This window comes from Convolutriloba macropyga, chromosome 15 (assembly GCF_964194025.1).
Source record: "Convolutriloba macropyga chromosome 15, txConMacr16.3, whole genome shotgun sequence".
Taxonomy (NCBI): Eukaryota; Metazoa; Xenacoelomorpha; order Acoela; family Convolutidae; genus Convolutriloba; species Convolutriloba macropyga.
In genome coordinates this window covers 47,636,674-47,651,493 of record NC_134482.1, presented here as the reverse complement: position 1 = coordinate 47,651,493, position 14,820 = coordinate 47,636,674, and the positions used below count along the sequence as shown (strand labels likewise).

The window sequence follows — 14,820 nt, the reverse complement described above, 5'->3', positions numbered from 1 at the left end:
ACTTAAAATTGTTCAACAAAAGATCGTAAAAAGGAAATAATTATAGTAAATTAAGAAAATGAATGATCACAGTAACAAAGTAAATCATAGCACTTGATTATGGAATTTCAAGTCTGGTTTTTTACTATGAACAAATTATGATCATCCATGATACTTTTTGTTATGAAAATAATGATGTAAACAACAAAATAGATCTCTGAAAATATTATGAAGAGCTGAGAGGTTATCACAATTTAGCTGTTTATAATATTTTCACAGATCTATTTTCTGTTGTTGTGTGAAAACATTATTCCCATCGTAAAAAATGACATGATCAGAATTTGTTCATAGTAAAAAATGACTGGAGATATCATGATTCAGTGCTGATTTACTGTGTTACAGAGAACCAGCCAGTGTTATTACGTCATTCTAAATAGTTGCTGCTCCAGTCGAACTCTTCAGTTGCTGGTCTTGAAAAACTTTGAGAAAATTCATGAAAATCTAATTTAGCAATTTAGAGTAGATCCGACAGAGTAGAATAACAGAGTAGATCCGACAAACATTCGAAATCGACTGGGACAGAAATAAGTTTCAGAAATGTGAACAAACCTGCAGGAATCCTGTGTGCTGTTGACAATATTACACAATGTTACGTTCTCCTGCAAAAGAAGAGAGTCAACACACCCACACGTCTTTAACAGGTGTCCCTGGATACAAAGTTTACTACAGCCCAGGTGGGAATATCCATACAACTGGGTTCTGTTCACGAATTCCATTAAATGGAGAGGCCACGAATCCACGCAGTTTCCGAACCGGCCTGATTGACGTGAGAGGGTTTGTTGCCGAACGCCTGGAGAAAAATTAGCATTTTTTAAAACAATTCTGGGGTTTTAGCCATTATAGCCATACCCCCCCCCCTCCCCAGCTTGGTGTTCAGATAACGTATAGCCCCCCATCAACGTGTAAACTTGGGGTATATAACGGGAAAGACCCCATTTCTGTATTCGTTTTCGGTTCTTTGTGCCCCCCCCCCCAGCTTAGTGGGTGTATATTTTTTGCACACCCGAAACGCACATGCCCCATTTTTACATAATGATTTACTATAATGGCACGTGCTCTGTAACTAGGGTTTGCATAACGTACTGGGGGGGGGGGGCACAAACGGCAAAGGTCCAGTTATTTTTGAACAGAAATGTTCAGTAATGGTTAAGTGACTCTGCTTGAAGTCACTGAGAACTTCTGGCGTTTATCGAGAACCGCGAAGCGGTTCGAGATATTAAGTCAGAATTTCGAAGTGACTTCTCCAGAGTCACTTAACCATGCTTAAAACACGAAACGCGCACGTTTTTAAATGACGAAAGTCAACGGAATTCAAATTCTGGCTAAGTAGCAACTTCTGGCACTGCAGACTTTCGGCATTTTAAAAAGTGCACGTGACTGTTTTAACTATGCTTAAGACACGAAACGCGCACGTTTTTAAATGACGAAAGTCAACGGAATTCAAATTCTGGCTAAGTAGCAACTTCTGGCACTGCAGACTTTCGGCATTTTAAAAAGTGCACGTGACTGTTTCAACCATGCTTAAAACACGAAACGCGCACGTTTTTAAATGACGAAAGTCAACGGAATTCAAATTCTGGCTAAGTAGCAACTTCTGGCACTGCAGACTTTCGGCATTTTAAAAAGTGCACGTGACTGTTTTAACCATGCTTAAAACACGAAATATACACGTTTTAATATGACAAAAGGTCATGGAAGCTCTTGGCTAAGTTTATAGGAACTTTTGGCATTTTGGCACTGCTGACTTTTCAAATCTGAACTTGAGTGTTTTCCTAACTGATATTTCATATCACAGCGACAGCGAAAAAGTAGGTCATAGCCTGAAGTAAGTGTAATTCACAGAAGATAATTAAAAGCACACTTTTTAACCAGATCTTTTCCGTTTGTGCCCCCCCCCCCAGCTTAGTTGGTGCATATTATTTGCACCCCCAGACGCACGTGCCATATTTTTACATAATGAATTACTATGTAATGGCACGTGCTCTGTAACTGGGGGATCATAACGTACTGGGGGGAGGAGGGGGGCAAAAACGGAAAAGATTGCGGGGGGGGGGGGGGGCAAAACGCAAAAGAAAAGATTCTTTTGTAACCTATACTGGTATGTTTTCCTGGAGTCAAAGTGATTCCCAGCTCATCCGGAAACGGTTGAACTTTCGGATCCTGAATTGACAACCTGGCACCCGTTCTGTGAGACAGGATTCCCAGATAATTCGCGACGTCCAGAAACACTGTCAACTGCAACGCATGCCGGACTCCGGCTTGGGATATATTATGTAATGGTGATGACTGGTTGTTTGTGTTAAGCTGGGAAGCATCGTTGAAAGTCCAGCAATTTCCATACATGTCATTTTGGAACTCTTTGAACCATTCACGTGAACAGGTCTTGCCATCAAACGTGCATTGGATTATAAATTCGTCTTGTTGGTGACCTGAAAAATATTTTTGATGGAGTTGAAAGAATATATCAATCAAAAGTAATTCTGAAGGATTTTTTTGTTTTGTGACCCCTCCCCGTATATTATAAGTACAGAACGTCCCGCGACAATTTTTCTACATTTAAAATCGATAAACGCTCTGGTTGACAAAATTTTAAGTTTGCAGCTTTAGTTTTAAACACGTTTTTCTAACATTTCTTTCAGAAAAGCAAATTTCTTTCTTCAAAAATAATTATTTTCAGAAACCTCTGTCAATTATTTGAGATTGCTCTATGCAATTTATTTTATAAGGAAATCTTTTTTAGTGGACAAGCTTTGACAATTCACTAGCTTCAATTGACGAAGCACTAGATATTTTAGCTGCTTCAAGTGGTTGATTTTGGGGGAAAACTACAAAGTTTTTAAATAAATTTTACGTGTAAGATCTGATAAGATGGCGTTGTTCATCGTGTAAGACCTCTATAAGAACAAATTTTTATCGTGTAGGATCTGAGAAGACGATATCTTAATCGCGTAAGATCTGATGAGTAGGAATTTTTATCGTGTAACATTTTGCAAAATTTTTCATCGAGTAAAGACTGATAAAATAGAATTTTTTCGCGTAAGATCTAAAAAATGAATATTTATCTTGTAAGATTTGATAAGTCAAAATCATGTCAGTTGAATAATTGACATCAGATTTGATCTCAGTTAAGAATATATGAGTAATTCTACCTTTTTAGATCTGACAAACGTTTTATCAGACCTGATACACCAAGATACACCCCCCTTACAGGCTATTAGCAAGATTGCTTCGTCAGAAATTTGTCACATCTTAAACGATAAAAGTTCTGAGAACACTGGGGAAAATAAAAACTGATCGGATATTTTGAAATTTCAAAATTCTTCATCTAAGAGATTTTTATCATCTGTCCTGTTTGTCATCTATGTATCTGAATCTATTAAAACAGAATAGATGCAAAAAATTATTGCAGCTTTACTTTCTTGTACTTACCAAAATTACAGTTTTGGTTTCACTTAATTTGCTATTTTTTGTTATTAGTAAACGTGTGTATACTGTAATCATTTAAAAACTTGACAATTTAAAAGGAAACTCTCGCAGTAACTTGGAATCCTAGTTTTCAACCTATTTTTCTGCAAGTGACCACCACCCCTCCCCCCCACCCCCACCCCCGCCCACCGCCCCCGCCCCCATCCCCCACGAGTTTAATTGTTTACTTTTTATTTCTATGAACCTCCATTATAAAATTACTAGTTGTTATCTAGCACGATACTTTGTAAAAGTTCTACAAAAATGACACATACAACTATGGGGTTATCAATGTGGCGTAAAAGTGATGTCCACTAAACTGGAGTAGGGCCGAACAAGAACGGATCCAAAAAAACTTCTTACCTAAAGACTGAATTTCTTCTCGAGTCATCATTCCCAAATCCACAACATCGCTGTAATCCTCGTGTTTGGAAGTATCATAATAAATTCTCCACTCTCTGTTTGAAACGAGTCCAGTTTTGTTCCCAAGTATTTTGTGAGTGTCTGTTTTTTCCTCTTCTTTGATGCAGAACTGACAAGTCTTAGCACAGTGTTCTTTCATAAAGGTGTAGTGCGCATTCCGTCTTTCACAGTAGGAGTTCAGAGCCCATCTAAAGCATGTAAACTCCATGATTTATCACTGTTCAGCGCTGAATCAGTGTTTCAATGCTGAACCAGAATTTATGAGAACACTGTTCAGAGCTGAATCAAAATTTTAACGCTGAATCAGAAATAAGAGAACAGTGATCAGCGTGATTAAATTACTGAAATAGTTGTGTTTCAAGACTTTGAACGCGATAATTAAATAATAAATCATAATTTTTTGCGGTGATTATACTTTTTCGCCGCAATTCTTGTCGTTTTTGCGGGCAAAACCTCGGCTCGGGCGAGGAAAAAAAACTCTGGCAACCTTGGACAAGACTTGTAGTCGTCTCTGATGTCATCGCATGTCACTCTGATGTCGCAGTCTCTCTCGTCAACAGGAGTGTCACAGTCTTGATGACCATCACATCTCCAACTCTTCTTTATACACCTGCGAACACGTCAATCATTTAGTCGTCGGTGATTATTCGAAAAAACAAAAACATAGCAGGACAAGTCCTGACGTACAATTCAAAGAATTTTCATTGACTAAACAGAAAACTAGACATAGAACGGACTATGAATAAATTGGGAAAACCATTTAGAAAAATCAAAAGAACAGTAAACAATCAAAGTGAAATTGCCTCATGTGAACAAAAAACCACTAGCGAGAAAGCGAATTTTTCTTCAAACACCGTACTCTCACTCTACTTTAAAATCAGAGCAAAAAAGTGTCACGCCGCAAAACCACTCGCTTTTTCGCTCGATTACTTGTTTTGGCGTGACCAAAATCACTACTCCAATTTGACTTCAAAAATCATGAAAATGTGTGAACAGATCTTAAAAACATAGCAGAAGAAGTCCTGAAATACAATTCAAAGAATTGAATGAAAAACTTAGAAGTACCTGACCAGCAGATAAATTAAACAATGCCAGCAAAAACACAAACAAAATCATCTCAAAAGATTAAGAAACTAAAGCAATCAAAAAAATATACTCATTGCTAAAACTCTTAAAACTTTTACCCCAAAGGCAATTTTTGACCCCTTTAAATATACCAATTTGAAAAAATATGTTCAACGCCAATTTTTGATTCTGAAATCGGTCCACTTTAATATCTGCAAGACCTCAAAAAAAATTATTGGCCCTTGAAGATCGATTAACTCGAATATGACCCAAAAATTTAAAATGAAATCATTCTCAAATTTTATTGAAAAGTTGATGGAAATAGTAATAATAATATCTTCAGAATCATTTCTGTATCTCTAGAGGCTATCCAGTTATCCAATTGCAAGCGTTACAAAAATCATTGGCTCAAAAATCGACAGGCTAAAAAAGTTTCAAATTTCAAAAAATAGAAGTTCGTTTTTTAAAAGGTAAAAAACCATTCAACTGCCCCTAGCAACTTTTTAATAACATACAATCAAACCATGGATGGGGTTACCTGGCTACTGAGCCTAGAAAAACTGAATAAGAGACAAATGTTTTGAAAAAACTTTTAAAAAAATGCAAATTTTATCGGAAAATTTCTGAAATTCGAAAGATTAAATTGTAAAAGAAAAAACTCATTGAAACTAACAACCATGTAATAACGTTTTATAAGACCGTGGATTAAGTTTTCTGGCACGTGAGAACGCACAAATATCAAAAATTGACAAAAACTTTAGGAAGCCTTAAAAAAATGCAGATTTCATTTAAAATAATGCTTACATTCGGGACACTAAAATGTTGAAAACCAATCCATTATTACAAGAAACTATGAGATTACCTATCATCAACACTTAAATTAGATTTCCTGGCCCCTGAAGCTGGAAAACTTTGAAAAAAATGCAAAAATTATTAAAATTTTGCGTGTCTGTGTTTGTAGTACCAAAACATATAGCTCATACAAAGTTCATATCAAGTAATTTTGTCTCACAAAAGTCCTTCAGCAACTTTTAAAAGCTTCTTCCTAAGACTAATCAAACAAACAGCTAAAAAAAAACAGAAAAAAAACATGAAAAATTTGAAACCAAAACTCCTAAAAATGACTTTTTAACCTTAAATTAAGGCCATCCCAGCAGCTGCACCACCCTAAGCACTTGATGGACTACTAAAACTCACATTGGGCCTCTAATGAAACTTATTACTGGCTGGGTTTTTCCTGTTCATCCCGTTTTGACAGATCAAAGTCATTGAAAAATGAGTGAACACATGCTAAAAAACACAGCGCCCCAATACAATTCAAATTCTTTGAATTGTAAAAAACGCGGAACAAGAAACTGAATTTTAGCTGAAGAACTCCACAGCTCAAAGAAGTTTCCTTTTCACTGGACTGGAGTTAACTGTTAGTAAAGAATGGGATCGATTAAAAAAACGTACGTTGGGGGAATTAACAAAGAGTTCTAAAAAATACCTACTTCTTTTATTTTCTTTTAATGGTGATTATCTTTTTGCTTTTTATATTTGTGTGACTGAATAATCACTTCTTTTTTGAAGAGATTTTTGATAATGTTTTGCGTGCCCGAATAGGACGTGGTATAGTACAGCAATTACCCTATATCACTGTAATGGAGTGGAAAAATCTTTTACAGATGCAGATAGATAACAGGGGGGGATAGATAACGGGGGGGGTGGGGGGTGACTCGTTGATATTTTGATTTTTGGGCTGGATAATCTATTCTATAATATATATTCTGTTACATGTTCTATAATAATATGATGAGGGCGAAAAAAACAGGTTTCCAAAGCTGTTCCAAGATTTACTCCTGGTTTTTATGTAATAGTTACGTGACTCTGCTTGAAGTCACTGAGAACTTCTGCTGTTTATCGAGAACCTTAAAAGGTATAAAACCATTCAACTGCCCCTAGCAACTGTTTAATAACATACTATCAAACCCTGGATGGGGTTACCTGGCTACTGAGCCTAGAAAAAATGAATAAGAGACAAATGTTTTGAAAAAACTTTAATAAAAATGCAAATTTTATCGGAAAATTTCTGAAATTCGAAAGATTAAATTGTAAAAGAACAAACTCATTGAAACTAACAACCATGTAATAACGTTTTATAAGACCGTGGATTAAGTATCCTGGCACGTGAGAACGCACAAATATCAAAAATTGACAAAAACTTTAGGAAGCCTTAAAAAAATGCAGATTTCATATAAAATAATGCTTACATTCGGGACACTAAAATGTTGAAAACCAATCCATTGTTACAAGAAATTATGAAATTACCTATCATCAACCCTTAAATTAGATTTCCTGGCCCCTGAAGCTGAAAAACTTTGAAAAAATTGCAAAAATTATTGAAATTTTGCGTGTTTGTGTTTGTAGTACCAAAACATATAGCTCATAAAAAGGTCATATCAGGTAATTTTGTCTCACAAAAGTCCTTCATCAACTTTTAAAAACTTCTTCCTAAGGCTAATCAAACAAACAACTGAAAAAAACAGAAAAAGACATGAAAAATTTGAGCCCAAAACTCCTAAAAATGACTTTTTAACCTTAAATTAAGGCCATCCCAGCAGCTGCACCACCCTAAGCACTTGATGGACTATTAAAACTCACATTGGGCCTCTAATGAAACTTAATTCCGGCTGGGCTTTTCCTGTTCATCCCGTTTTGACAGATCAAAGTCACATGTTAAAAAACACAGCGCCCCAATACAATTCAAATTCTTTGAATTGTAAAAAACGCGGAACAAAAAACTGAATTTTAGCTGAAGAACTCCGCAGCTCAAAGAAGTTTCCTTTTCACTGGACTGGAGTTAACTGTTAGAAAAAAATGGAATCGATTTAAAAAAACGTACGTTGGGGGAATTGACAAAGAGTTCTAAAAAAATACCTACTTCTTTTTATTTGCTTTTAATGGTGAATATCTTTTTGGTTTTTTATTTGTGTTACTGAATAATCACTTCTTTTTTGAAGAGATATTTGATAATGGTTTGCGTGCCCGACTAGGAGGTGGCATAGTACATAAAAATTACCCTATATCATTGTGATGGTGTGGTAATATCTTTTACAGATGCAGATAAATAACGGGGGTGGGGGGGGGGGGGGGGGGGACTCGTTGATATTTTGATTTTTGGGCTGGATAATCTATTCTATAATATATAATATTTATTCTATTACATGTTCTATAATAATCTGATGAGGGCGAATAAAATAGGGTTCCAAAGCTGTTCCAAGATTTACTCCTGGTTTTTATGTAATAGTTACGTGACTCTGCTTGAAGTCACTGAGAACTTCTGCTGTTTATCGAGAACAACGAAGCGGTTCGAGATATTAAGTCAGAATTTCGAAGTGACTTCTGCAGAGTCATTTAACCATGCTTAAAACACGAAACGCGCACGTTTTGAAATGACGAAAGTCAACGAAATTCAAATTCTGGGTAAGTAGCTAAGTAGCAACTTCTGGCATTTTAACTTCTGGCACTGCAGACTTTCGGCATTTTAAAATGTGCACGTGAGTGTTTTAAGGGTCATTATCAGCTTACCTTGAGTTATCGTCACATGCAATCCTATCGTTTTCTGCACTGCAATTGAGAGGCTGAGACTTTGGGGGACAATTTTTCTCATCAGCAAGGCCAGGACAGTCTATCAAACCATCGCACCATTGCCACTCGTAAATACACGCCACCGAACCTAAACAGGCCAAATTCACTCCTAAGGTCATTTTTTTTTAAAAAAATTAAAAATTGTGCTCAAAGTTGTTTTGATGGAGATTTTTTTCAAAATGTTTGCAAAGAAAGTCGACGAGCCAATCTTTCCTTGGCGGGTCTTTTCAGCAACCAAATAAAGATCCTTTTGCTAAAAATTGTTTTGATGGACATTTTTTTCAAAATTTTTGCAATGGAAGTCGACGAGTCAATCTTTCTTTGGCTGGTCTCTCCAGCAACCATATAAAGATCATATATGATATCGTGATTCCAAGTTCCTAAACACGCCAAATTCACTCCTAAGGTCAAACTTTTTAAAATTCAAAATTTTGCGACGGAAATTTTTCACTAATTTTGCTCAAAAAATTTTGCGACGGACATTTTTTCAAAATTTTTGCAATGGAAGTTGATGAGGCAACCTTTCCTTGGCTGAACTTTCCAGCGACCGTATAAGGATCATATTTGAAATCGTGAAATTGATAAGGTATTTCCAAGTTCCCAGGGGCTCAAATAGCGTGATGGCTTTTAGTTACCAACCTTTACTATAATTTACACAGAATGGCTTAAAATTTACTTATATTTCACCATTAAGTATTTTAAGTAGTTATCTACCGGGCTTAGCGTAAAAATTGATCAACCAACATATCAGCAAAGTCAATGAAATATAGGAAATGAGAAAAAACAGGTTGTCAAAAAGGATATTAACCATTAGTGCAAGGTATCTGTCCAGGTAGACATGTGTGATTGGCACAGACGAATTTGTCCTCCTCCTCCCCCATGAGACATTCTGGGAATCCATTGCATTGCCACTCTGCAGGCATGCAGTACACACTTCTGCTGCATCTTTCCAAGTCATCCTCACACTCGATACGGTCTTCACAGTTGCGCTCGTCCGAACCCTGAACAGAGACTGGTCAGAACTGCGGATATATACAACTATACCCAGGCCTAGGCCTCGACTTATGAAAAGTCTAGTAGGGGGGGGGGGGGGCAATATTTACTATAATTAGACGGTCGATTTTCCCAGTTAAAGTCGAGCTATTATCTTTTCATGGGTTGAGCTAAAGTCTCTTCATAACGAAGAAAGTCCAGCTAAAGTCTTTTCATGGGTCCACCATTAGTCATTTCATAACCAACAACGTCGAGTAAAAGTCTTTTCATGGGTTCACTATTAGTCTTTTTATAAGTCTTTTTAAATCCGAAATTTTTAATTTCTTTTCTGCTTCTGTACATACAAAAGCAGAGCCAGAGCAAGACTAAATAGCGTTGCACCAGAGCAGTCCAACTTAGGAAACAATAGGAAAACTGCCTACAGCCTTAAGATCTTCGTCAAATCTTAAGACAAGAGTTATGGCAACTCGAGTATATTTCCACATTACTTGATTGAATGAAACCAGCTAGCTTAAGTGTATTGGTACGAGTCCCATTAGCCATGACAAAATGTCGGCATTATTCAGTTTTTTGCCTTCCAAACTTTTGAGCTATCTTTTTTTTAAAAAAAAAATGCCGGTTTTTGAGGAATTTGTGGTTCTTTTGAATCATAAAAGGTGAGTTTGCATATTTGTTGACTACTTTATATGCAATATTGCACGGAAAATGTTAATGGCAAAAAATCAGACTTATGAAAAGACTAATCATGGACCCATGAAAAGGCTTTAACTCGATTTTGTTTGCAAACATTGTGTCGAGCTTAAGTCCAGCCCAAATTTTGGGTCGAGCCAAAGTCTTTTGTAAATTTTGGGTCCAGCTAAACTCTTTTGCAAAACATCTGAGTCGAGCTAAAGTCCAGAATGTCTTAAAGTCCAGCTAAAACCTTTTCATAGCTCAAATGAAGTTGAGTATGGTCTTTTCATAGTACATTTTGGTCCAGTATTGTCTTTTCATAAGTCTGTACATAGACCTGGGTAGCAAAAGTGCAGACTTGAAATACCATGAACAGAGGCTGATCAGAACTGCGAATATATACATCTATAGCAAAATTGCAGAATTGAAAAACGATGAAATGAGGCTGATCGGAGCTTCGAATATATAAAACTACAAGGAAACTACAGGAACAGAGACTGATCAGAACTGGGACTATATACAACTATATCAAAATTACAGAATTGAAATACCATGAAGAGAGAAGGATCAGAACTGAGATTATATATAACTATATCAATATTACAGAATTGAAATACAATGAACAGAGGCTGATAAGAAATGCGAATATATACAACTATAGCAAAATTGCAGAATTGAAATACCATGAACAGAGACTGATCAGAACTGGGACTAAATATAACTATATCAATATTACAGAATTGAAATACCATGAACAGAGGCTGATCAGAACTGCGAATATATACAACTATAGCAGAATTGCAGACTTGAGACTTGAAATACCATCAACAGCGGCTGATCAGAACTGTGAATGTATAAAACTATAGCAAAATTGGCAAAATTGCAGACTTGGAATACCAAGAACTGTTAAAGAACAGTTCATAGTTTAAAAAAAAAACGATTTTCTATGTAGTTTTGCTCTTCTAATCAATGAACAGAGACTGATCAGAACTGAAAATTTTTAGGCTCTGTTTTAACCATCAGTTCTCATCGTTTCATTGGTACAGAATTTACTATTCGTGTGTACATCCCAAGAAAAATTTAAACAATGAAGCAAAGCTTTCTTTGATATAGGAATATTGCTTCAGCCTTCGCTATAAGCAAAACATTACAGCAAAAAAAAACAAATGATAACTACCTCGAATAAAATCTATACAAAACGAATTCTTTATTGGTTTTTCATTTCTAAACGTTTGTTGCTATGGATGATTGCTGAAAACATTGTAATGGAAATTGTATCAATGGTAGAATGGGACCAAATGTAGCTGACAAAAAATAGAATAAGAACAATTTAGGAAAAAACCATACTTTTAAGCAAACAATTAATTTTGAAGTTCAAATTTAGTGTCAATAACGTGCAAAACTAATCAATGGTTAATATGACATTCATTGTCTTCTTGGTACCAGAAATTTCAATAGCTGTAGAACGCATAGTTTTATCCTATAGTGGACTTCTGCAGATCAGGTGACGAAGTATAAGATAATTATGTCTTATTTGAGTTAGCATTATCTATAAAAGGTTATTGTTTCGAAGGCGCGAGAGAGGGTAGTTGGGTGATGCATTTTTAAAATACGATTTATTAAACAAAAGCATAATCAGCTGCTAAAACTTTTCGGTTACTTAGTAAAGTTGCATTTGTACATAATGTCAAAGTCCAAATCCGTTATAGGACAAACATAATATTTAAGTGAATTTGGTAATTTGAAGACAGTTTGGATTTGATTTTGAATTTACAAAGATAAGTGGGGTAGCAAACAACGCTCCCATGCATCTCTTCAAGTTATATTCATCGGGCACTTAAACAATTTGTGGGGATGTCCTCCGAAATGATTTTTCACACATAGTAGAAATGCGCGTCCGGTTACATAGTTTTCTATCTAAATTATGAGCACCTAAAGCGAGTTGATTTGGAGGTTTCTGATACTTTAAAATTATAAATGACTGTTTGAGCAGAAAATAACTGCATTAACCATTCACAATGGAGTTTACGTGTGAATTAATGTACTGGGTGATCTTGGGAAGAGTTTCGGAAGTGATTTTGAATATAAAAATATGATTTGTGGAGAAAATTAGTTAACATTTAATTTGATATAACAATTTCTCGAATAGTTGAAGTCTGATTGACCTGAAAGCTGGGGGATAGACTAAATTGGTTACAAGGATTTCGATTTTGAATTTTACGTTCCGCAGGTGCTGCGTGACGTACAATTTGAATTGCAGGTTGAGTATTGGTAGTAGCTTTGGGATTCTAGGAGGGTTAGTATAACTTTTCATGGGTTTTCTAATGGTGCTATTTTTAATTTCTGGATACTATCGGAAATCGGTGATTCGGATTGACGCGAGTTCGGAAAACCGGAAAATGGCCTTTTTAAGCGGCCGAAAGACTTTGAATTGTTAATATTTTGATAACCCAAGACAGTTAGTGACAAAATATAACCAAACCAGCCACTGTTTCCGAGTTCGGACTTTTCGGGTTTTTTCCCCACACGATTCGTTAACAATAGTCAAATTGGTTCTACTGAAAGTTAGGTGCTGAAAATTTGTGGGTAGGTTCAACTATGGCAGAATTTTCTGTGACAAAAAGTAAGAGAATCAATTTGACCCCTCATTTTGGATGATTGACCCTTAATTGACCTCAAGAGGTCAACTTTTTGGTTTTTTGGGGAGTTTCGATTTTTGACTGTTTTTTGAATTAGGAATTGTATGAAATGGTTTGAAAATTGAGAATAACAATTGCTCTAAGTTTCAAGGTTGAGTTTAGTTATTTGTTCAAAACATGGTTTTTGACAGGGATTAATTGAAGTTAGTTGATTTTGATAGCGGAAATGAAGTGATAAGAAATTTTCACAGCAACTTCCAATGTTTATTAAGCAATGAAATGACATGTGCAATATGTTTGACAAAGAGAAGTGGGTTTGTTTACATAAGAGTCCAAAGTCGTTTACTTAAGATAAGATGAAAGTTGAAAAATTATTGGTAGTAGTTGAATGAAGGCGAATAATTTTGCAAGGTTTTGTTTACACAGTAAAAAAAGTCGTCTTACAGAATGTGACAGATTTCAAATGTAATTTTCAATGTCTACTTAAGAGATTAAGATCTGTTTACTTAATAAAAGAGCGTAATGGTTGAGTATAAATTGAAGTGACACACGTAGATTTTTAGACACAGGAGAGATTTTCACACAAGCGAGATAAAGTTTTCAAGTTTGTTGAGAGTTTCTTGAGAGAGAGATTATGTGGGGATGAATTTCTTTGAAGAATTTTAATACGAATCAGCAGAAGCTAGCCAATGTTGCAATTGTTCTGGATCCCACAGCTTGATGGATCCCACAGAATGAAAATCAGCCAAATTTTACAACACTTTAAACCGCCATGACTTCTAGAACATTACAGAGTTCAGTGTCCCTTGGACGATCTCATCGCGACTGCTTCTCTATTGATACCATTCATGTCTACACCAAAAACGTCGATTACCCAAAATTAAATGAAAAAAATAATCTCACGCGAATATATACTTCCTCCCATACTAATTGCAAAATAAAGTTCTTCAAGATTTGAAAAAATTCCAATTATGGCAATTTTAAAACTAATGGAAGAAATTTACTTGCCGGACTGCATATTCAGAATTTCCGGCCACAAACTGCAAACTGATTTCGTCATAACATGTCAAGCATTGATGTCATAAAGTCGCATTTTCTAAATCTTTTTTGACTCGGTCATTCTTTGCCGGATTTTTCTAACTATATTCAACACATTCTGAATTGATACACTTAGATGATTTTTTGAGCCTCAAAAAAAACTATCCGCTTGATTATTATTGTTTGTGTAGTCTGTGTAGTTAAGTGTGGGTTTCGAGTCTGTTTTTTGCCATGAAGTCAGCATGTCAAGTGAGCAACCATCAAGTCAATTTTTTTAATACATTCGAAAGATTTAATTGCGTTTTGTGATCGGAAAATCCCAGACCAAAATGGCGTCTGAGCAGACCATACTAAATCAAAATTACATCCATCCCCCCCCCCTCCAACTCAGACAAAAGTGACCTCTAATCCAACTTAAGCTCGATAATAGCCTACAGTTTTTGGACAATTCAACGAAGATCTAGAACAAAAAATGAGGCGCACAAAATTCTTCCTGGGAACAATCTGACAGTCTGGTTAGAGATTCGCTCTTATCTGGTAACTCGACCAGGTCTAATGAGGCTGAACAGTAATTACAATACATGAAACGTGATCGCTTCACATAAATTAATCGGTTATAAAAATTTATTTGTTTTACACCTACATTTTGGTGCCGCGACCCGGGATCGAACCAGGGACCTTTAAATAAATTCGTATCAAGTCCTATGTGCCTCTAAGGCATCAACCTGGACCGCCGTGACCAAATTAGATGCCTTTAAGTCGTGGCCAAATTAGATAATCTGATATTGAAAAATTTCTGATTAATAGTTATCAATTGGAATATATTTAACCGCTTTTGTTAAATCAACCTTCTATC

At 35.8% G+C, this 14,820-nt stretch overlaps 1 protein-coding gene across 1 annotated transcript in view; it reads right to left on the bottom strand.

The window, feature by feature from the left end:
* LOC142354613 (uncharacterized) overlaps positions 1-14,820 on the bottom strand; it is a 105,499-nt gene that overhangs the window by 13,844 nt on the left and 76,835 nt on the right. The window contains exons 9-14 of the mRNA XM_075406950.1: positions 9,431-9,623; positions 8,563-8,710; positions 4,415-4,537; positions 3,868-4,115; positions 2,130-2,468; positions 589-829 (exon numbers count right to left, since the gene is read on the bottom strand). Coding sequence (XP_075263065.1) covers positions 589-829; positions 2,130-2,468; positions 3,868-4,115; positions 4,415-4,537; positions 8,563-8,710; positions 9,431-9,623 — 1,292 coding nt within the window. The remainder of the gene's footprint in view (positions 1-588; positions 830-2,129; positions 2,469-3,867; positions 4,116-4,414; positions 4,538-8,562; positions 8,711-9,430; positions 9,624-14,820) is intronic.